The sequence below is a fragment of the Marmota monax genome, unplaced genomic scaffold, assembly GCF_021218885.2.
Source record: "Marmota monax isolate L192 unplaced genomic scaffold, Marmota_monax_Labrador192_F-V1.1 WCK01_AAM20220418_F8-fsc00025, whole genome shotgun sequence".
In the NCBI taxonomy this organism is placed as follows: domain Eukaryota; kingdom Metazoa; phylum Chordata; class Mammalia; order Rodentia; family Sciuridae; genus Marmota; species Marmota monax.
The window spans coordinates 7,268,663-7,293,846 of record NW_026691950.1 but is presented as its reverse complement, the minus strand read 5'-3'; the positions used below and the strand labels follow the sequence as shown (position 1 = coordinate 7,293,846).

The 25,184-nt window shown below is 35.1% G+C and overlaps 1 protein-coding gene across 3 annotated transcripts in view; it reads left to right on the top strand.

Moving 5' to 3' along the window:
• The first annotated feature begins 3,987 nt into the window (after positions 1-3,987).
• Positions 3,988-25,184, top strand: part of Gabra2 (gamma-aminobutyric acid type A receptor subunit alpha2) — a 135,436-nt gene continuing 114,239 nt past the window's right edge. The window contains exons 1-3 of one of the 3 annotated variants that reach the window (XM_046442453.2): positions 3,988-4,256; positions 5,242-5,319; positions 7,747-7,862. In XM_046442453.2, coding sequence (XP_046298409.1) covers positions 5,249-5,319; positions 7,747-7,862 — 187 coding nt within the window. In that variant the 5' untranslated portion in view covers positions 3,988-4,256; positions 5,242-5,248. Of the gene's footprint in view, positions 4,257-4,552; positions 4,787-5,241; positions 5,320-7,746; positions 7,863-25,184 lie in introns of those variants that run through there. The other 2 variants (XM_046442547.2, XM_058583064.1) reach the window with 2 other exon arrangements.

Below are 25,184 nucleotides of genomic sequence, written 5' to 3'. Positions count from 1 at the left end.
GGAGATAAAAAGAAACTCCTTACTACTCTGTTTTTGTATGACAGTACAAATAGTTTTAAAATATCAGAAATCACCAAGATAGCCTGAATGCTTGATATTCTTGATTTGCAGGTTAGATAATAATTTGTAAAATTACTTTTAAAACAGAGTTACTAACTCAATTTGAAGAAGGTAATGTGCACAGCTTATTCAAGCTAGTATACATGATATATTTAGCTCTAATGAAATGTGACCTAGATACATTAATGTAGAGAGTAGTTTGGGGATTATTTGTTTATAAGACTAGTTACTCCCACCTTCCAGCTGTTTTTCTTTCAAAATCTGGGAGCCTACCTATCCATGTAATTTCAGCTTGTAGGAAAAAAAGAAGCTTGATCTAGCAACAATTTTGACTTGAAAATTGCCAAATAGTTCTTTGCTCCAGTTTTTTTTTTTTGTTTTGTTTTTTGGTTTTGACTTTTTGTAATGTGGTAAATATGTGTGAACAGAATTATCATCCAAACATATTTTGAAGTTAGTAAGACATGCAGGTGGGAAAGTATAAGACAGTATTTCATCTTGTGAAAACTGAATAATCTGTACTTCAGTTCCCAACTTTTCACAAACCCATATCCTCATTTGAATGAATAAATCACACAAGAGTGTATGTACTTAAATATATAAAATTTATTATATAGTAATATTTAAAAATTGATATGGTGAAATGCAAGTCTTATGGAGGTAAGTCTGGTATTTCTCTTCAAAGTATATAAAAATCACCATAATCAAATCATGCAATATTAAATCCAAATAGTCAATGCTATTTTTATTCATCTAGATAGCTATCAATTGGTACACATACATATAGGTATATAGGTATATGTAACACATATATACATATTATATACACATATGTCTCACACAATATATAATAATATGTGTATAAACTCCTGTACACACACATATTTTATATATATATATATATATATATATATATATATATATATATATATATATATATATATCAGAAAGCTTAATGACTCATTAAGCCCCAGGGCAGAAAGAGTAGTAGTTCTCTATAGAAGCAGTACCAAGCTGGACCCTAATAATGGAATCTCTAAGAAACATCTGTTCAAAAACATAGTTTTTGTAAGAAATTTAAAAATTTTTACAATATTATGAAGAACATAAGGGAAGAAAAGACATACAAAATCAAGAATTTCCTAATTCTTTGGCTTTCTTTTATTCTTGGTCCTTATGTGCAAAATTTCTTAAAGAAATATGGATGTTAGGGATGGGAGAAATGACACCCAGATTCCAATTTGTGGGAGAATAATTTAAACAGGTTCAAATAGGAGGTTCTTCACTGGTCAAACCTGGGTAGGAATGAATTTACTGGCAATCAATTAGTTGCCAGTTCTTCTTCAGCACTGTTTGCCTTGGGATGTGTTCCCATTGGGGTGGGTAGAAAGGGCTTAGTCACCATCCACATGGCTGGCTCTCCAATCTCAGGCGGTTAACTGCATTTTATCAATGCTGAGAAGACTGGGCTGGACTTGTTAGATATTTGGGGAACTTGGACAATATTCTGAATTTCCAAAGAAATTTTTCTGGACAATGAAATATCAGTATTATAATCAGAATTATAATAGCTACAAATTTGAGGTCTACTGTCAGCAGATTTTCCAATTTCCATTCCTTTTCATCAGACTTAAAGTTTAAATTACAGCTATCAAATGTCACTAAAATTGCAAAACAGTTTGTGGGCAAGAAACAAAAATCAGGATTTTTTTTTTAATCTAGTTTTTACTGTAGGCCCACTAAATGCATATCTCAATCTGTGAGCTGTTGTAACATATAATATTGCCCCCTCCCCCAAATAATGGGTAAAAATAATTCAGAACAGGTTGAACTTTTGTGATGTTCCATAAAAATGGGTCATATGTCAATGAGATTACAAATTTAATAAGGGTGCTAATGGGAATAGCTGGTATTTAAGTGCAACCAATTTCAATAGCTATAAATTTTTAAATAAAGCAATTAAAAACAAGATCTATAAGTCAGTATTAATATCCAGGGAAAAGACCATAGTGGTAGGTATGAAAATAATATATGAAGTATTTACAAAATTGTGATATTCATGAAAGAAATTTTGTTGGAGTATGACAATGAAGGTTGGAAAGAAACCATGCTCTGCTCAACTTCCATTACCAAAATATAAACAATTTTGCAGTAATATAAAAAGAAGAATGATAGAGCTCCTAATAAAGATTGACTCATAGAAATGGAAAAATGGAAAAGGAACATACAGTAGTAAGTGAAGTGTTCACGCCAAGTATAAGACTTTTAGATTCCCTGGTTGCAAGGTTTTAAATGGCATGCTTTTTATCTTTGTGAATTTCAATTAGACTCTGCAATGGGCAAGTCAGGAAAGGAATATTAATGATGGAGGAGAAAGCTGGGTGGTGTTCCATTCTTCACAGAGCCAGCTAAATAAGAGAGCAAATGTTTATTTAGGTTGTAGCATATTAAATGCTCAGAAAGTGATAGCTAATGTAGGTTAAAAGGACAACTTGAAATATTTACAATGTAGAGGTTTTACTCTCCTCACATAATCTTCAAAGTAAAGCTAAAATCTTACTGTAGATTAGCAGTGCCTGTTATGAAAACTGCACCATCTAGGAGAAACATCTGAATTTTTGGTGCATATACTAACAAAATTGAAGTGTTTGGCACATATTGACTCTGAATGTCAAATGACAAAAAACATATCACCATACCTATCTTCTTTTCTTTAAAAGTGTCTAACATTTATAACAACTTCTGGAAGAAATAAACACTGGATCTACTTTGCCTTAGTAGAATGTGCATAACATTTTGTGTATGTGCAGTACAAAAAGGAAAAACCTGTCTCCTGCTCTTTTTGTTCAAGTTGCACGTTTGGATTTCATTACCTCAGATAAAATAGAAGAAAAATCAGGCAGATCAAAACACACAATGCTAAAAGTGTATGATGGGAACGGAATTACAAGTCTCTGCCAGCAAAAAAGCCCTAAAACGGAAAACCTCAAACCTCCCAACCCCTGGGGAAATGAACTGCTGAGGTAGTAGAAGCACAGCAGGTCCTTTTTTGCTCAGGGGTAATGTAAACTTTTTAGAGCTGTTGATTGAATTTCATCACTTGGTAGGGAGAAAAGAGGTTAGGAAAAAAGATTGCTGAAAGTGAGTGAGCAGGAGCTGTCCCAAGGTGTACAATCTGCAAATGGACTTTACTAGCAGGCTCACGGGAAGTCTCAAGCCCTCAGAGTTTTGAGGGGAAATTGGTCTTGATTGCAAGAGTGTGCAAGAATGAGTAGTATATCAAGAGGGCTCAGGAAATCAAAGAAACTTCCTGCTGCCTGATTCCACGCAACACGCGTTGAACTTGGTCCTGCGTGGATGCGGTGATGACTAAGTAAAGGCGTGATCAGTCCCCTCGCCCTCCAGCGGGAGCGATACCTCTTTACCTCTTCTAGGCAGCCACGTCGCTCCACAGCCCAAGGATGTCGGGGGACCAGCGGCAGGGCTCAGCCCAGGGAATCTAGGGCCTCAGAGACACACGGCATTTCCGACTCCGCACCAACACCCACCAGCAGCCCCCCAAGAGTCTCAGGGCCTCCAGGGAGCAGCACCAGGCGGCGCGTGGGCTCCGTTCCTCCTGCGCGACGTGGGCACCGGGAGCGGCGCTCAGGGCGCGCCCCGGCGCCCGACGCCGCCCTGGCGGTGCCGCTGCAGGTGCGGGGAGGGCGGCGGTCGGTTACCCGGGATTGGGGTGGGTGTGTATGTGTCTGGGCGGGGAGGCGGGGGGGGGGGTCCCTGCGTTCTCTGGAACCTCGTTAGCCCTCCTCCCCAGCCTAGCTCCTCCTCCTCCATGAGCGGGGCTCGTGCCCGCCACCGCCAGCGCGCAACGCGCCTCCGCCCGCGCCCCCCCTCCCCAGCTCTTGCCATCGCTTCCCCCTCCTCCTCTTCCTCCTCCTCCGCCCATCACCGCCACTACGGACGCCTTCGCCTCCTTGTACTCCTCGCGCCGCCTCAGCCGCTCCTCGCGCTTCCTTTGGCTTCCACCAGCCCATTGCTCCCCGGCTCCTTCAGCTGCTGCAGTCAGAGTCTCTCTCTCTCTCTCTCTCTCTCTCTCTCTCTCTCTCTCTCTCTCTCTCTCTCTCTCTCTCTCTAAGTTTCCTCTCTTCTCAAGATCAGGGCAAAGGAAGGAAAACATCGAATTCGCCTTGCTCTTTCAGGTAGGGTCGCACACGTTGGCCCCGCTAGGGACCTTTTACCATTTGCCTTTGCCTCGCCTGCATGTCTCATCTCCCCCTACTCCACTCTTGGATGCTCCCTGGAAACCGAGGAGGCTCAGATGCCCCTCTTCTCTCCAACCTTTAAAAAAATAATTTTAATACTGATCATCAGAAACACATTTTCAACTACAGTAAGACCCTGGAGCCTGCTTGGCAGCACCTTAGCCTAGCTTTTTTATAGTCTCCAACTTTGCACACTGTGATAGCTGCTGCCTGCCTGCCTGGTGTTTGATCAGGGAGCCTCACGCTTCTTCTCTTATTGTGGTCCTCTGCTCCAGAGCAGCTGTCAAACGCGTCGTTTCGCAGCATTTGATCTGCAACCAGCTGCCTCCAAGACGTGGTCTTGGGCAACCATGGATGGGCAGGGAGAGAAATTTTGATTTGATTTAATATCATTTTATTGTATGTTGGAGGAAGTGAAGACATGAGGACGGCAATTCATTGCAAAGAAGAGAATAATAATTGAAAAAGTGAGCTGGTTGCCCCTTGCTTTTCCCGCTGTGGTTGTGGAGGGTGGTCTTGATTAAAGGGGTTGTGGCATGAAGTACTCATCTATCCTTTTTTCCCCACTCTCCCCTCTAACCTATTCCCTTCTCCAGCTCATCTGTCAGTTTAGAGTCCTGGCGTAATTATTTCATGTGTGCATAAAACAATGATAAAACAGTATTTGCTGGGGATGGGGTTGGGGAAGTTCCCCCTGGCAGAGCAAAGACTGATTTGATTACTTGGTCATCTTGCTATCCAAAAAAAGAAAAGAAAGAAGAAAAAAGAAAATTCTCCTCCCCCTGTACTCAGTTCACAGAATAATTTTCATAGCATTAACTCCAATTCCCAAATGAAATGACACTGTTTGGGGTAACTTGGGTGATGGGACTGAAGGCAATTTTAAGTGTATTTTGTTTTTATTTTCCATTGCTTGGCAAAGAGAGGTGATGAAGGCGAAATTGGATATCTCCAACATGCAGTCCCTGCTACTTGTTTTCTTGGTGTGGGATCCAGCCAGGTGAGATATTTCCTGTGTTTAACTTTTAATTCAGGGTAAAGGTGTGTTTTTAAATGCCATCAGTGCAGCTGTGACTTGTGAAAATCAGGGTGTTTTGAACAATTATTTCTCATGAAAAGGGACTGTACCAGTAAGTTAACTATAAAGTGGCAGAAAGTATGAAAAGTTTGGTGATTCTTGTTTTTAGCAATCAAATGTAAAACTGAAAAGAAACGTTTTTATACAAATAATTCACTGAAAAATATCCTTTTAATGGCATATTCATACAAGGAATTAAAATGATTAAATTATAGACACTTAAATAACAAAATTCAGTAAAAAAAAAAAAGCCAAGTTTTCCTTCAAGCCAGACAGCAAAGTACCAGTTAAATTATTTGAGTTGTAACTTAATGTTTTCTTTCCTGTTTTGAAGATGGTCTTGGTTCTGTTAGTCAACATAGAAAACCCAAATGATGTGTGAGTCTTAAACCTCTAGGTGGAGGTAGTATACAACTCCACAATCACAAACAATAAAACAAAAAGCTTGATTTATTAATCAACTTTGCAAATTATTAATTTAGAGATCTTTTATTACTCAAATGGTTACTGTCAAAAGGAGTACTTATATCAAATGTGTAACTAATTTTAGTTTGCCTATGCTCAACAAACATGAAATTGATTTTTATTGCTTTCAAAAACTTCATCTTAGTTTTAGTCTTTTCTGATTTTTTTTATAATCATAGGATATGACATACCAAATACCAGAAGAATTAAAATACAAGTTTCCTGAGAATGATCCTGTAACCATGCTTTAAAAAAACAAAAACAAAAAAAAAAAAAAACGGTATCATTTAATTCCCTTTAAGTTTCATATCCATCCCCCCAAATGGTCAAAGTGTGGAAATATTTTCCAGATTTGAAGAAAATATATACTGATAAAGACAATGTAATTTGAAAATCTCTACTAGTTTAACATCTGAGTATTGACTTTAGAAAGAAAATATGAAATGTGACTAAAACACTTTTGAATGAAAATCTCTAGGTGAAACTTGATGACTATTTTGGGGATTAGTTTTAAAATAAGCGTAAGTAGGCAACATAGAAACTTTTGAGGCTAGAATGTATGAACTAACTTACTTACATAATTTGTAAAATGTTATTTTCATGTTAGTTTTAAAATATTTACTCTTAAAGCAATAATTACTAGAATTTAGTTATGATTATTTGATGTGTTAAGAGTATTCTTACCTACTAGCTCTGTATTCATTTAAATATAAATGCATTCTCTGAATGGTATTTTACACAATACACCTTGATCAGAAGGTAATTTATCTATTGTCTTTGATTTTTAAGGCATGAACACTCTATCCTCAATTAATAATGATTGCAAAGCCTCAGTGGTTAACTAAAATTCTCTCTACTAGTTTTCTGTTCTATATTTGACCAGAAATGTTCATGCTAGTATTTTATTCTATTATATAAATGATTCTTTTTTGGGGCCAGTAATTTAAATCTCTGAATCATTCTAAGTAAAAAAAAAAAAAAGGCAATGAAAAGGGACATTCTGTTTTATACATTCAGTTCCTTCTTCACCAAATTGCTGGATGTCACAAAATCAGGTCTTTGGCTTTATGATGGACAAATAATGGAGAAAAGCACCGTTTCTAAACCCTTTCTCATGATATTTTAAGATCATTTGTTCTTCCTACAAATTTATCACCATAAAAAGGTAACTGGGCATTTTAATCTTTATGTGATCCCTTAGTCCTCTTCTGAGACCAGTCAGGAGGGACTAGCCCTCCAGGTCTCTGCAGCTGTGTGTGTTGCTGATGCCTCCAGAGCCCACCTCCACCTTCTGGCTACAGTGAAGCCTGGCACACAGCCAGAGGAGTTTCCCTGATGTCTATATTGCAGTTGGCCATTGGGTGGAGGTATACCCAAAGTAAGGAAGCAATCTTGGTTTAAAAGAGCAAAAGATATAAAAAGAAAAATATATTTTTGAGAAAGATGGAAACATTTTGTATCTTGAATCAGGCAATTTGTTTTCAAATTAATATTCAAAACAGTGAAGAGTTATAGCAGGAGCTTCATTGATTATTATTATTGTGACTGTGAAATAAATTACTAATAGTGTCTGCAAATGATAATCTATTATCACATTGTAATTCTAGGGAAATAGTAAGAATAACATTTAAAATGCTAAGCGGTAGAAATCTCAAATAGTTTTATCATCAAACTTCTGACAAGCTACAATGTAGTATCCATTTTTAACAGCATGTTCACCTTCCCTATAGACTTACTGGTATTTACAAAGGTGAAAAAAAAGGAGAAAAATGAGTGGCACTTATAGTTTAGGGAGCCTTAAAATCAAATCAAGAAATAAGAGAATGGTGGCACTTGCAAAACACACATATGTGTATATATCAGCTTGTAAAATTATCTGTTTAGGTTGGTGCTGGCTAACATCCAAGAAGATGAGGCTAAAAATAACATTACCATCTTTACAAGAATTCTAGACAGACTTCTGGATGGTTACGATAATCGGCTTAGACCAGGACTGGGAGGTAAAAATATTTTTCTTTTTAAAACTCTCACAAAATAATGCCTTTAAAAGGTAAGGATAATATTTCCTATTTTAATATATTTTATATTTGACTGCATTGCTGTGTATTAAAATCATAGGTAATAGAAAGTATTTATATGAACTAAACATTATCTGTGATTTTTTTCTACCTACATTATGTATTTAGCATATTTTTTATAGAATGCCAAAAATCATATGAAGCCCAGACTTTCTGCATGAATACTTTTCAAATTAATTTATTTCTAATAGCTTAATGTTTGAATCTTAGAGTATGTTAGAGTCTGCCATTACTGAGCTGATATTCCAGTGTAATATTTTTGGTTACTTTCAGCATATTTCATAGATGCCTGTCTCATACCAGGGAAGTTATGCAAAAATAAGAAACATAAAGAAATAAAATAATCTGGATTCTATCTCAGTAAATACACTTTTTAGGACCCTAAAATGAGTTTTTACATGCAAATATTGCATGGGTTTACCTTCAAACTTTCAGACATCTTAGCTATAAATTGGTTATAAGCCTGAATTATTTGGTTGTGGCACAGTTTGATTTCAAACTTAAGCATTAATTTTCAACTCATGAAATGAATATTTTTTTTAATCCATGAATTTAAAGGAAATTAGGCTTGGCTAATACGTAAAATTTTAATTATCTTTCAGCATTGCTAGGTGTTGCTAAAGAATTAGGTAAAATAGGGTAGGTTTATAATTCCTAAAAGTATTCTTGAGTCAAAACATTCCATTCCTGATTAATTATAATATGATATACACACACACGTATACACACATATATATACATGCATATATGATATATGTGATATACGTAATCATACCTACATGTGATAAATACACTTATGTATCCATAATTACTAAGACATTAATTAAAAATCAAGACAAATTGATCGAAGAATTGATATTAATCAAAGATTTACTCAGCTAATCTGGTTATTGTCAGGTTTGGCAACTTTCTGATATTAAGTTACTTTAAGAGATTTCTGTTGTCTGGGGACCTATAATCAAAGTTATTTGGGAGCCTGAGCAGGAGATTTGTAAATTTCAGGCCCGCCTCCGCAACTTAGTGAAATCCTATCTTAATGTAAAAATATAATAATAATAATAATTTACAAAGGGCTGAGGATGTAGCTCAGCAATAAAGCACTCTGGATTTAATTCCCAGTATCCCAACAAAACTTGTTGACTAAATACCTGAATATTTATGTGAATAATCTTTTGAAAAATGAATGTGCATATTTTATGTATGCTACATTGGTGGGTATTTGACATATACCTTTGGAAATTGTATTTTTTGGATTGCTCAGGGGTAAGAAAAAGTCACAGGAGACCCAACTCCTTGATAAATATTGTGGTATTCAGTCAATATTAGTTTTTTTCACTTGAATCCCTGAATGATATCTCATTTTAAGAGAAGTAATAGGGAGGAATAATGTTCTCAAATATGACACATTATTTCCTTAAGGGAGAATTCAATAAGTTCATATATATTTAAGAAAAATTAAAATAATGTTACCTTAGTAATTAATATATCTAAGTTCATATATATTTAAGAAAAATTAAAATAATGTTACTTTAGTAATTAATATATCTAATAAGCATGACTATAAGGGCTTGCCATCTATCTTAGGATATGTGGCAATAGGCTATTGCCAAACTCATATAATAGAAGTAATTCTAGCACAAGCCTGTCATGATTCATGATGTGGTTTCAGATATATATTGCACTAATGCAGATTTTTTTTCTAAGGCATAGAATTTATTATTTTTAAATAAATCATATGCTGTCAAAAAATATTAAGGTATTCAAGGTAGACTTTGGACTTTGTCTCTACATATTTTTAGGGGAAATATTTTCCCGATTATTATGTGGCTGGGTAGCAAAAATTACCTCGATTTGAATATTTCCAATGATCTCTTTCTTTGTTTTTTATTATCTCTTAAATTTCTATATTTCCATTGTTTGACTCAAGTATAGATTCTGATTGCTTTGTTATTTTGACCAATGCAATAAACTAAGTGGTTTTTCTTGCCTTATCAATCTTCTGATATTGAACATATGCTAAAATATCAGAGTCTTATTAGTCTTCTTTTAGTTTTATGCTGCTTTCCATATGAGACTCTCTTCTCTTGATCAAATTCTTTGATGGCTTTGCATTGCCTTTGGTAGTTGGTAGTTTGGGATAGTGGAAGCAGCATAGGCACTGGAGGCCAGATAGATGTAGACTGGAGCTCTCCTCCTTCCACACACACAACACTGTGCCTTGGCAAGATAGGGGCTGTTTCCTTTTATTTAAAATGCCTTTTGTTTTATCCACCTTTTTACCTTGTAAGGTTGTCGGGAGGATTACACAAACACTAAGTGTATACCAAGCATAGGTCCCTACTAACATTTCAACAAATACCAACTCTTCCCCTCATAATTTAAATTTCTAATTTATCAAGGCTTTCCAGAATCTACTTCTCTGGCTTCCTTTACCACTTTATCTCACCTCCCATCCAACTTGCTCTTTCATCTCTTCTATTCATTTTCTCTTGATAATTCATTCCCATCTGTTCTTTGACCTTTAGTGGAGTGATATTCCTACTCCTCTCGGCTTTTATCTAATACCTACCTTTTCCTGGAAAAATCATCTTAACACCAGTCCTCTTTGATAAAGATCTTTCTTTACTGAATTGTAGCATCCAGATTCAATTTTCTCTCTGTGGAATTTCTTTAGCAGTTTTTGGCTCTATATCTCATTGGGGACTTATTCTATGTTATCTTGTATTATTTATTACACCTTTATATGTCTCTTGACACCATAATAAGATTGTAAGCTCATTGAGGCAATATATTGTATCATAAATTCTCTGTGATTTCAGCAACTAAATATTGATTTGCATATTGTAACTATAAAATAAATGTTGATTGCTTGATTAACTTTTATATAATCAGTTAATCATCTGGAAAATGGGACTACTCATATTTTGCTGACCTTCTAGTTAAAAATGTTGTGGTGATATGTTGAATAACATATGACAGTATAGCTTAGTGAGAGAAACTAACTTTATCCTATGGAGACTTAGGTAAAACCCCAGCAGTAGTATCAACTTTAAGTTGTGTAACTTGAACTCTCTGGATGCACTTTTGTTATTTGAATTACCATTCTTTGGATAATGTTAAACATGATGACATATGTAAAGAATTTAGCACAATAACTGGCATCTAATAGTCAATAAGTGACATCTAATAGGCTTTGAAATTATTTTCATACGTATTGTTGCAAACTTAAATTAACATGAGCACTTTTTTTTGCATCCAACATTCTTAAGCTTAATGTTCAGGGAAATCACCTTTATCATTTTATTTCAGAAATTTACAACAAGGGAAAATGGTTTTAAGTTCTGTACATTTTTAATATATTGAAATGAATATCTCTGTTGATGGATAATCTAGATGACTAATCTCATTTGTTATTTTAATTTACCAGTACTTAGAAAAGAGGGAGGAGTTTTTAATTATAAGTTAGAAAAATTGTTCTTTTCACCTGACTCCATTACTTACTTACTGGATCTTACCCTAGAGAAGTTACTTAGACATTCTGAGACTTGATATTTTCTTTGGGAAGATAGGAATAATAATATTTTATTCTGAGAGGAGGAGAGTATATTGGGATTCAGATATATGACAAAGGTTATATAATATATTAGGTTATAAAAGTTTGAGGTATTTAATGATTCATAATAATTCCTTTTAAAAATTTAAGTCAGATCACACCACTTGTCTGCTCAAAATCCTGTAATGCAGCTATATTCATTTGGAGATGATTTCTTTGGTAGCCTCCAAGGCCCAACATGATCTTTCTGCCATTTTTTTTAACCTTATCTCATACAACTTTAGGCTTGCTAACACTGCTTCAGTCACACTGGCTTTCCTTCCTGCTCTTTAAACAAACCAGGATGCTCTCTGGAGCTTTTCTCTGGCCATTTCTACTTCTGTGGGACGTCCACTGTTATCTCCCCTTTTCAAGGATGCCCACCATGACCAACCTAACACACACAAAAGTCTGTCCACTGCCTTATCCCTTTTACTCTGATGCATTTTTTTCTTTTCCCTTAACCATTTACCTTTTAATATATAATATTTGTTATTTAACATCACTATGTCATTTACTTATTTTTCTCTGAGATAAATGTAGTATCTATGAAGTCAAGGATTTTTTTTTCCTGTTTTATTGCTTGCTTTATTGATAAATCTATCCTAAGCATCCAGAAAAGTGCTTCGTATTTATCAGGCAATTAAATGTCCCTTAAGTGAATTATAATTTAATTGATAATTAATATTTTAGGATACCATCATGAAAAGAATCAGCTAGAGAACTTATATTATCTTTAAAATCAGTGTAACAATTAAGATTTAATTACCACATTGGCCTTTGCTACTAACATCAGCATAATTTAGGTTGACTTTTTGGTGAATTGGAACAATTATTCTACCAGTCACTCAAACTCCTCACTTGAATTAGTTTTGAGTTTGCCATAAGCTAAATGTGTTATTTGGGGCAATTCATTTGTCCCATCTGTGGCTTCTTTTATGCATCTGTGAAATGGGAGAATGGGTTGTACTTAGGCTATTTATATCTTAACAGAGATATTGCATGGATCAAGTAATTCAAAATTTTTGAAAAAGCATAATGATACATAAAATTGATCAGTAGTAATATTATTAGGAATAGCATAGGGGAAAGTTCCTAAGAACTTCTAAGAGGTAGTATTATCTTAGAGGTAGAATTTTTTAAAAACACACCAAGAAAAATTGGTAGGACTTATGCATTCAGAAGATTTACTTCTATATGAAATTGGAAACCTGAGATGGGATTGCCTCAGAATCTTATCTGCCAAAACCTTACATTCAGATTAGCTAGAAGTAATAACTGAATCAAGTTTTCCTTTGGTCTTCATGTTACACATTAGAGCTAACCACTTGGGGGATTTTAACAGAATAAAAGGAGCAACATTTATTTTTTGGATCAATGTTAAGGGGTCAATGGAAAAATAAAATGTGTAGACAGGCCTCATATATTTGTGACAGCTAAAATCCACAATGTCCAACAGTGATAACTATTAGAAATGACAAGGCTTGGTATTTAAATAATAGATTCAGTCTGGAAAATCTAGATTGAGTACCATGCTTAACTACATTGAAAAGCTGTTTTCAGGAGGTTACCTAGAAATAATTTTTCCTGCAGTGTTCTTATTTTTTACTCAGAAATATTGAAGAAGCTTTATGCCTTAATCCCTTGAAAACAAAGGGTCAGATCATAGTCTGAGGGTCAGTTTCTAACTATGTTCTTGGATATTTATCCTCAAGCTGTAAAGAAATGTATGATAACATGTTTCTATGAATTTAATTAATCTTAAATTTATAAAAATAAAATATACATTCACTTGGCCAAAATTAATACAAAAAATCTGATCTTTCCCAGAACTTAAAAATGAATCTGAACTCAAGAATATTCATTATATTCCTTTATAAAGTAATGGTAAGATCAATGTCCACTTTAGATTTTGAGTTCTGTGGTCATAATATATTAGCTGCATATCATTTAATATATTAATCAGCCTCTCTTTTTGGTTTGTTTGTAAAGTGGAAGTAATACTGTGTTACTTGTTGGTTTCAGGGGGTTTATTTTAAGTTTTATGTGTAAGTTCTTTTACAGTGTCTGGCAATCAGAACAGGAACTCAATACAAGTAGATATTACAGATATTGCTGCTTCTTTGGTTATTTTTACTAAAAATGCAACAAAAACAGAACCCAGTGTCACCTTTAATTCTTAAGAGCTGTGACTTCTAAAATTGATAAATTTGGAGCATGTGATGCAGTCTTAAAGAAAGGAGATGCTTATGTGTTTACTATTCATTCAGTCTCATTTTGTAGACACAATTTTGTAAGAATCTCTGAAAATAAAATCACTCCCCCCAAAAAGACATATTCATTGTCCTTCATAATTATTCTCAAAATGTTTGACAACTAGTAGTCATCAATTCATGAAAATTAGTTTGCCTATTAAAACAAAGTTATATTCAAACAATAAAAGCTCACTATATGACATTGATGTTGATTTTAGGGACATGAAATTGAAACATGCCCACCAATTTACCTAGGTTGTGCCAGGTACTTGATTGGCAGAATTTCTGGCTCTTGCAACCATGGAGGGTAGTATTATAAATACCTTTACGGTGGGGGGTGGTGTTAGAGGTATCAAACAGGAGAGAACATGCTGGAAATGGTTTGAATTCTCAGTCTGTAGAGTTGAGGAGGTGAGGGGAAAATAGAGGAAAGGTGTTTGCAATATGTCTAGAAAGGGAGTGACTGAGCTAAGCTGAGGTATTAAGCAGCTCTAGTCTCAGATGGAGGCAGGGTAAGCTCCAGATGTTGAGGTCACGGCATCTTTGAAAAGCTGTGATGTTTGGCATTTTGCTCATCCTGGCAGCTGCAGTGGGGGCTGATCCTCCTGCAGAGGCATCAGGCAGCTGAGACTCTAGTCTCCTTTCCCATCTGACTCAGACTCCTGGGGTCTCCAAGAAAGGCTGCATCAGGATAACCTACAGGGCAGGCATAAGAATATTTCAGAGCTGGACCCAATAGTGCATGCCTGTAATCCCAGAGGCTGGTGAGGCTGAGGCAGGATGAGCTCAAGTTCAAAGCCAGTCTCAGCAACTTAACAAGAGGCTCTAAGCAGCTTAGTGAGACCCTGTCTCTAAATAAAATACAAAAAAGGGCTGAAAATGTGACTCAGTGATTAAACACCCCTGGGTTCAATCCCTGGTACCATCATCATCATCATCATCAATATAATATTCAGACCCTTTCCCATGCTCTGCACTAGATTTATCCACTTGAGTCTGCCTAAAAGATCAGAAGGAGCATGTCACTTGAGATTTCAATGAGTACGAAAATGGAAACAATTGGAAAGATTTCACACAGGTGTGTAAATAGCTTTCAATCAAAGAGTACATGACTGATATCAAGTCATTTGTCATCTCTTATTTATTTAACGTTATTTTGTGGGAGGAAGGACATACAGAAAGCCAAAGCCACTGGCTGCCTGAAGTGGCATGTCACTGTACATTGTAGACATGGCTTTTCATAGTCAGTTCTTTCAATTTTGTCCAGGGCTCTCCTACTTCTATCTGGCATGGAAATAATACACTGATGGGCTTCCTCTTAGTGCATGCCAGGTTAAAGCAGAAATGTAATAATGTATAGCTTTTGGGATTTTTTTTTACTTAAATGCATAACTAGCAAGCCTTTAGCATTTTTCACACCTTCACTAACACTGTCCATTGCTTTACCCACTCTCTGCTGCAGAATGGTACCTATACTTCTTTCAAAATGGCTATAGTGAAGTGGCTTTGCAGAACTTGTCCCATTTGTTGTTTTAAATAGATACATAGTCTGTGATGATTCTACAGGAAAGGCAGATGGAATGTACGACAGCACTGGCATAGGTTGGATTAAATAGTGGCACTCTCTCCCCATATGGTCACTCTCAGGCAAAATTGGCAGTGATGTCATTGAAGCACATGAACCAGAAAATACCCCCGTGTCTTAATGAGCCAATGCCAATGCTAGGACTTTCTCTTTCTCTCTGTCTCTCTCTCTGTCTCTGTCTCTCTCTCTCTCTCTCTCTCTCTCTCTCTATATATATATATATATATACACACACACACACACACACATACATACATATATATGTATGTATATATATTATATGTAATATATACATTATTAACAGCAGTCTGTCCTTTCAAATGCTAGAAAGATGTTGCCCTCTGTCATAATTTTTAGGGATTCATATTTTGTCTCTTTATTCATATTTTGGCACTAGCATGCTTCACTAACTCGATTTTTTCCTTCTAGCACTTTAACTCACGTGCAGTGAAAGTTTTCTGCCCCTGATCCTTTAATACACAGTGATAGAGTGAACCATAGGCATGAACAATCCATTTGTTTTAGTGTTATTTTTTGATTGCTACAGCTCATATTGTAGAAATCTCCATTGGTAGAGAAGGATGGCCAAAGGAACAGCTTGGTCAGTCAGCAAGTCATTACTGTTCAATGTGTTAACATGAAAAGAGTCAAATGAAATTATTCTAGCATTGCATTCCTTAACCCTTGTGGATTGAAGGTATGTGATGTGCCAGGCACTCTGCAGGATATAAAGATGTATGAGGTACAATGTTTTTCTCCCAGACAAATAGAAAATAAGTCTTTTGGAAAGCAGATAACACATGCGCATTATCAAACAGGTTTGATTATCACACATATTCCATGAAAAGAACATGCTATTGAAATCTAGAGATGTAAGCAATCTCTTTTGCTTGTACCAGAGTTAGTCAAGTTCTGTAGCTATAAGTACAGTTCAGGCATTCAAATGTTTCTTACTAAGGGCTGAAGTTGCTGGGTACTATTTTAGATGCTGTGAATACTATGATGAAAAAGATTCAGTCTTTGCATAAATTCAAATCACACTATATTTTGGCTGTTTTTGCCTTTTACGTGTCCTAGACATTGATTTATTCTTTCCCTTCTTAATTAGGAATACTGTATAATCACTGTATGTTTTCTTCATTGAACCAAAAGCTTTCTTTCAGAAAGAGAAGAGTGATTTCTGGTACATTTGCTGGCAGGCTATGAATTATGATATCAGCAGAAGAGTGTGATACCCAGAGCTCACGACTGTCTGTGTCCACAGCTGGTGTTGAGTGTGTTCATGTTAAGATGGCATTCTCAGAGGTGCTAAGGCAAGCATTAACTCCAGTTGAAACTTCTTGATGCTTCTGTTATCTTCTTAGGGAAAAAATATATATTCTGTCTTATCTTACTGTGGTTTAATCTACAGGTAAATAAAAATAAACCACATATTCATTGCAAAATTTAGTGAATTTACAAGGAATACTATAGTGAGCACTAAATTTACTTTCTTCAATAATGATTTGACTTAGTATAAAATTCTGAAAACTTGTTTCTAACTTGACTTTCCCTCATTCTTTGAGGTATAGGTGTAATCATTACAAATAAGATATGATAAAAAATTGATATTTACATATCAAAATATTTCATATAGAAGCCCATTAAATTGAAGATATCTGCATAACAAAAGATACAGATCCACTCCAATTCTCCATTGGATTTTTCATTTAAAGAAACTACAATTAGGTAGTAATTTTCATATCTTTGAATGCTTTGTTTTTATATTCAGATAACTAGCATATAGAAAAATGAGTTAATTTCCATATTAATTTAGATATGAGTTACATTTATTTTAGTTTTACATTCCTTCTTATTTATTTCAGCATTTAAAACATGGTTTCACACAAAATTTTTAAAATTGGTACTCTTTTATAGGAGCATTCTTTTTAGAAATATCTTTATTAACATTTAGGATGTCAGTAACTTTTTAATGGAATAAGTGCAAAATGTTCCAGGAATAGGTATGATGGCCTTCTTTCTATATAGAAACATTTCGGAATTTGTAGAGGATATGTTTAGTTAGGATATTACTAATTTGATTTAAAGCATAACAAGAAAGGTAAAGTTTTCCTGCTTTTGATATTTAGTATGCATATAATATCCATAGAACAATATGTCAAAAATAAGAAAATTGCTCTTTTCAACTTTTTATGAAGATAGTTGTAAAGTCTAGTAACTATTGTGACTATTTTAGGGATGTGGTATAATGAGTAGTCTGATTGGGTTTCCTCTATAATAAGAGTAGTAGAGTTAGATCATAAAGTTAAGGAAGGTTGAAAAATGGATTAAAATTACCAGTGTTTCCTAATCTCATTTAAAATTCCATTATCTAGGTTGTATTTTATAGTGATACTTAGAGTAGTTCAGTAAGTATCAGGGAGGTACTTGGCTTCCATTAATGTGGTAAAAGAATCAGGTGCTTTTAGAATATTGTGTGTTAAATCCTTGCCAGGATAGAAAAGAACCTTAGACTTGAATTGGAATAGTTTGTAGGAGGAAGAAGACGCTACTGCGAAAGTTTTAGAAAGAGATGAAAGTTTTCTGTTTAATCTTAATTACTCATTAGAAGATTTTAGAGATTGAAGCTGATGATGCCAAGTTCCAACTCAAATTTTGTGGGGTGGGAGAATCCAAATTGTTTAACTATATAAACATTTTAGAAGTTGTTACAACAGAATTAACAAGTCATAGTCAGAGAGTTGTGGTAAATGGAACAAGTTCATTGTTGTTGCTATGATTATATAAGAGAAACACTTCAAATTCTCAAGAAATGAAAGAGTGGACTAAATGTCAGCCAGGTTTAGAAGGAAGATTAAAATTTTCATGTCAAGAGAGGAAGTCTTAATTAAAAGAAAATGGAACTGGAAAACTGGTATTTAGGCTGAGTAGAGGGAAATATGGGAGGATAGATTTAATTAGTTATCTAGGGCATATAAAGGTAATCGTCAGAGCAACAAATGTGAAGCTGATGGTTGTGCTTGAAAGAATAGCAAAAGCATTGTCTAATAGATGATAAAGTAAGAGAAACTTCAGAAAATTGAGAGACTAAGTAGGGTGGGCTTACATGATGAAGATATTATGAAAAATGGGGGTAAACAATGTGGAATCACTTTTAATGAAGAGGTCATTGGAGCTTTACTAAGAGAACCGTAAAGCACCTTCATAACAAAAGCTTAAAACTGAGTGTCCTTTTATTATTTTGAGTAGCTTTTGGCTTAGTAACAATTTTACAGAATTGGGAAATCAATGATAACTAACCAGAAATGTGTATAAGGAACCATATTATTAGTAATGCATATATTAAAATGTGGCACCATTTAAATAGATTAAATCAAAAATTGTTGACATTTTTTACTGGAAAACGTGTCCAGTAAACAGGGAACCTTTCATCTATTTATGCATCAGAATAAACAGTATCTGGATTCTTAAGAGGAGATAATGAGGCCGACATAGCAATAAGGAGAATTTTGCTGTTGCAGAAGAATTCCTTTTAACTGTCATTCTTTCCAGCTTTCCAGATAATCTGAAGGGCTCTTGGAGGTATTTTTGGCTGCCACTGAACTGAAGGGCTGACTCATAGTTTTAGCAGGGAGGGTCTCTTAGGGTTTACGCTACTCTCTGAAATACAGGCGTGATGAATCCCAGGGGATCCAGCTGCTGACTCAGGATGGAGACAGTTACGTCTAGGTGCTTATTAAACGGATGCTGCTTGTCTTTGTCCTTCTCCTTTAGCTGCTACCACTCCCAATTTTGTCTGTCATTTTTGGTGATTGCTTCTACTGCAGGCATCACCCTTTCAGACATCTGACTGCCACCAGTTGCAGGGAGCAGCTGCAATTTCAGCCTTTGTTGTCACGGCCTTGGAACAGCCTAGATGTTAAACAGAAATCTATCAACAGATAAGGAAAGGCGGGCAGGTGCGTGTTTAAGTGAGTGGATGTGAAAGTTAGTGGGGCGGAAAGCAGATGTCTCTTCATCAAAACCGTTCCCTTGAGGGAACTGTTTTGTGGTCTGTCATTTTCCCCACCCGCTTAGACATGATGATGTGACACTTACATACTTCTGTCTGAAGACATATGAAGAGGACTAGCTCTGAGGAGTTGTTTTTTTATACTGCAAGTATAATGCCAATTGGAAACAAAAGAAACTTTGCCCTCCAACATTGGAATCAAATAACTAAATACAGCCAAAAGAAGAATATCAAGGTGGCCTTTATCAAGCAGGAATGTTTTTTGCTAAAAGTAACAGAAAAAAATCCAACTACAGTGACTTTGTTGAGGTTCAGGTTTTTTTCCCATAAACAGGAAGTCTGGTGGGAGGTAGCTTCCAGCACTGAGTTCTTAAATGATGGCATGAGGGACACAGATTCTTCATTTTTCCACCCTCCTCTTTAATGTTTACTTTGTCCTTATGCTTGTCGCCTCTTGATCCCAAGATTACTACTTTAGCTACAGCTGTCTTCTCTATGGTGAGGTGGGAAGAAAAAGAAGGGATGTCACCAGGTCTACATGTTTCTTTTATTTATAAAGAATATGATGCAGAGAAGATGGGAGGACCTTGAAGTGCTTAAGCACTTAAGCACTTAAGCACTTCAAGGTCCTCCCATCTTCTCTGCATCATATTCTTTATAAATATATATACCTTTATATATATATATATATATATATATATATATGTATTTTCTGATAATGAAGAATTCACAATTTTTATTTCTAGAGTCTGGTGGTGATAAACCTTATTTTTGGCTGAGTATTATCATAGACATATTTATTCATTATGATAGGCTTTTATAAAATTGATGGTAACTACTAGATTAACAATTAATTTCAGTGGATTGACTATGTAATATTAAAGATAAGTTCTCTATCTAGTCATGAGAACCCATGGTTATATCACATTCTATATCTATCTGTATATTAAAAAATAAAATTAATCTGTGATAATGTTGTGGTAGTATTTGCTGTGACAAAAATATGTTGGATATTGTAGTTAACCAGTTATTGGGGAAAAACCTGACATTAAGATTGTGAACTAAATATGCCCACATAGTTTGATCATGAGTTAACTTACAACATTATGTAAATGTCAATATAATATTATGGTAAATAAGATTTTACCACACGTGAAATCTTGGGGGCAGAATAATAGTAGAACTTTCTCTTTTGTTCCTTTTAGGATGTTTAAATTTTCCTTTTGGGGAGATAAAAATGTTGTTTTCAAAATGATACCATGTAAGGTTTATATTAGAATGTCTGATAAAAATTAACTTATTGAAACATAGAGTATCCTAAATTGCCAAAGAAACTAATGGCATTTTTATTTTAAAGATTTGCTAAGAGGAAAATGGGAGTTTCATTTTATCAGAGGAAATTGTCATGGAAACACAATAAATAAGAATTTTTTAAAAACCCACTTGTTTATACATGAAAAACTCTTTAAAAATTATAGCTTTGTTACCATTGAGAAACTAATTATTATTTTTGTGCCTCAGTTTCTAAAACATGAAGATGAGAGAACTGTAGCCAGTGACCTGCAATGATTCTTTCATTACAAATTTCTTCCATCTTTCTGTGGCTTGTTTCAAGGCAAATAGAGTAGAAAATAAGGTTCTTGGAACAGAAGTCTAAAGTATTTTTCTTCATTGCAGAGAAAGACAGTATGTGGCTGAATCTAAGCATGCAGAATAAGGCTTCTGAGTCCTGAAATGTGTCCAGCCTTGAAGCATACAAAGGCTGCCTTGGTTTTCTGACACCTAACAATTAGGAGCTTGTATAAAACTGAACTCTTCCATTGCATGAAAATTCCAGTTAACAGCTTCTCTTAAAGCAGAGTCAGGTTTAATGATAAATTGATTTGTACAATTGAGGTATTAACAAATGTCCCAAATGACATTCATCACTATTTCTGAACCTTGCTCTGCACTGTGTGTGTGGTGTGGATAGCATCCAGCCCCCTACTCCCTCCCTTTACCCCCCTGCTCTGTTTGGCATCCTAAATCTGCTACCTCTTGAAACTCACTCTTTTTTCCTCTTCTCCCCCACTCCTCCCTTTAGTTTTCATTCTGCAGTTTTTCCTTATCTGCTCTCTTAAGTGTGGATGGGCCTCAAAATTCTATACTTTTAACTTGTGTTGATTTCCACTTTAATGATTTTTCCAGAATGATTCCATACAATCCTAGAACCTCAAGTAGTAACCCCTCGTGTAGCTAATTCAAATTTTTCAAACCCTAGTCCATATGTGTTTTTTTTTTGATATAAATTTACTGGTTATCCCCCAGATGAGCTCCCTTTTCCGACCACCCACTCCTTTCAGGATCAAGTCCAGAATACTTGGAATGGCCCGGATGGCTGCTGGCCTTGTTTGCGCTCCCAGCCTCATCTCTCATTACTCATCTGTTTTGCTTGTGGTGGTCCAGATGCACTGACCTCGTTTCAGTTTTTATTTTTTAATGCATCTGGCTTCCCTAGCCTGTGGGCCTTTGTACAAGCTGTTGCTTCTGCTGGGAACATATTTTCTTTTCTTCGTGTTCTGACTTAGATGTCGCTATGTTCTAGAAGCCTAACATGACTGCCACCCCCACTCACATACACACAAGGGCACACGAGCTCACATTCTCACGTCGCTGTATGAAACAAATCAGCCAGTACTATATTGGGCATAATCTTGAAGCTCTGTTTTATGAATCTAAGATTTCTAAAGGTCTTGTCTGGTACTGTATCCTCAGTATCATATATATTTCTTGGAGATAGATAGTAACTGTAGTATTTATTGAATAGACAAACAGGGAGCTATCCTTTTTCATATGTGAATTTCTGAACTGCAACTTCTAGGTCATAAACTCATAATGGTGCCAACTGAAACTGCTTTTTATCCTGTGGTTCTCTTACATGGTTCATGCTATTGATATTTGTCAAGCTGGAAAAGCTAAAATAATAATAATAATAATTTTTCAAATCCTCTTTACTCCTACTCAGTCTCCTGATCCTGCTTTCCTTTAATCCACAGGTATCAATCTGCTTTATTGGCCTCCTTTGTTTTAAAATAAATAATTAACATAAAATGTTTAAAAATCAGGACATGTCCAACAAAAATGTGTATTTGTTTCTTCTTCTAAAAATAACAGATCTGGTGATTGCAGGTGAAATTCCCAATGATAGTAATTCATTGAAAGTGGGTAATAGCTCCCCTTGTTATAGTAGTCTACATTGGGCCAGAGATCTCATTAGTCCATGTTCCTCAGTCAAATTAATTATTTAACCAGCATATATTATGCTGATCAAAAGAAACACATGAGTTTATAAACCTAACCTTATCCTTCTTTTCATGTTGCAAGATTTCTAATTTTTAATTAGATTTGATTATGTAAATTTTTTGTTCAAGATTCTTCAATCGTTTTCCTTTTTCTTTCTCCCCCAATTTAGAGTATAATCTCTGTTTACTGTAACTTTAAAGAATCTGAATGAACAAGGGGACTCAAATTCAAGTGCTCCCATAAACAGGACAAATAAAGAAATGAGTTGAGTTTTTGGAGACTGGAGAACTGGGGATATATTTCTTGTATGAAGGGAGCTAAATTCTATCTGATTAATGACACCTAAGTGTTGGAAGCTAGAGTTTCCAGATATTCCGATTATTTTTCAAATATTTTTTGGAAATCTTGACTTTTATGGGAAGTTCTTTAATTTTTAAAGGACAACCAATTCTAATTCAGATGAAAACTAAACTCTGTGCTCCCCAAACAAAACATACTGTGAATATTATTTTATAGCCTTTAGTACTAAACAAAGATTTTTGTTTTTGTTTTTTCATGCAGGGTATGAAGGAATCAATTGCAGAACTTGTTAAATGAAATTGAACAAAGATTCTTTGGTCCCAGGACCTACATTTCCTCAAATGTTCTTGATTTGAATCATCTGTATTTAAGTTTCTGGTTTAAAGTGGTGCTTTCTCCCTTCTTTCAGCCATAGTACTTTGCTTGTATCCTTTTAAATTAAAAGGAAAAAAAAATGTGTGTAGTAATATTGGTCTCTTGCCAGTGAGGTTGCTTAGCATTTTCAATAACCTCCAGAAAGAGCTTTCTTTTTGTCTCTTCTTCTTAGGAGCTGATTCTCAGTTTGATAAGGTCAAGGACCTACTTTTTTCCTTTCCTTTTCATGTTTCAATAAGCAAATTATTCAGAGTAAACTGGCTTATGCTGTAGTAACAAGTATCCAGGTCTATTTCTCTCTCATGTATGTTGCTCATGACCCAACATTGCTCAGTGAGGTTGGTTGGATGTGTAGGGATTAACGCTCCTTCATGTCATCTTCACTGAACATTTCAAGTAGATGAATTTCCTCTATCTAAATAATTGTTGATCATGCTGACTAGGGCAGACGTGTGGCCAGATACATACAGTTAATCAAGACTTCTGCCAGATGTGATACAAACTCACTTCTGATCAAATTCCATTGTTGAAAGGAAGTAGCACAGATGTGTTTAACTTCAGTGGGACCAGAGAAGTGCAACCGTGTCATTAACCCAGATGCAGAAATGGAAATACTTGGCAAGTAGTTAAAAGACTGTCCCATTTAGCAAAAAGGACCCATTTATCAGGTGTAGGTCCTCTTCAATAGTGGCTAATCATAGAACTGCTTGATGACACAGGTTTCATCTTATTTTAAGATATATAATTTTACAGCTATGTTTTTTTTTTGTGCATAGTGTTTATGTAATTAATTGTTATGGTTTCTTTGGACACAGTTGATTTTATATACCTTCAAAGTCTTTTCCCCAGCTCCCTGGAATAAAAGCTTTCCCATTTGGGCTGTGAAGACATAGTCCCAGTTGCAAGTATTTGAAGTGTTAACCTAAAAATCTCAATCTCTGTGACAGTAATTGCCAGGGAGAGTGAAACTTAATGGGAAAAGAGCAGAAACTGTGTCTTTCTAGTTTGGGGCTGTGTCCTCAATGCCTGGCACATAATACCCAGAATTCACTGTTGGTCAATTGATACATATGTGAATATAAATGCATAAACACATCTGTACTGTGGAAAGCAACTTATTTGGGTTACCAGATTCATTTCTGGCATTTAACATTTTTATTTCTGAATTTTAATGGTTTAGACTTCTGACATCGCTAACGATGAGTCATCCTTTTCAGAAACGATGATTGATAGATGGGTTCAACTGCTATGCTGAATGTTAAATTCAGTAGCACATAAAATTAGACTCACTAGAATGAGCTTGAATTTAATAGAATGAGATGGACTTATTCATAGGCCTTACTGTTACTGAATATCAGACCATCATGAACAAAGGTTCCATATTTTCTGTTCTCTGTAGGATGTATAGCACTACATTCTAACACCAAATGAGAGATCTAGAAGAGCCATTGATTGAATATGATAGAAAGAAGAGCAGAACTACAAACATGTATTTCAACATCCTGAGTAACATCAGCCTAAATGTGTTTCTATATGGAGAGTGTGCACAACAATTATTAGTTGCATGTGGACCATTTATATTTCAGTTGTATCACAGAAGGCATATAATTATTATAAAATAATTCAAATGACACTAAATTAATAATTATATATAATATATTTTTGAGTTCCAGGTCCAATTTAGTCACTTTACTTATGATTTAAATTGTAATGAATTTGATGATTCCCCACTTTACAAATAAGAAAACGAAAACCAAAGACACATTACTTGTCTTTTTCACTCAGTTATTTTGTGTTAGATATAGAATATTCCACCTAATGTATCTTTTTCAATAAACTTTAT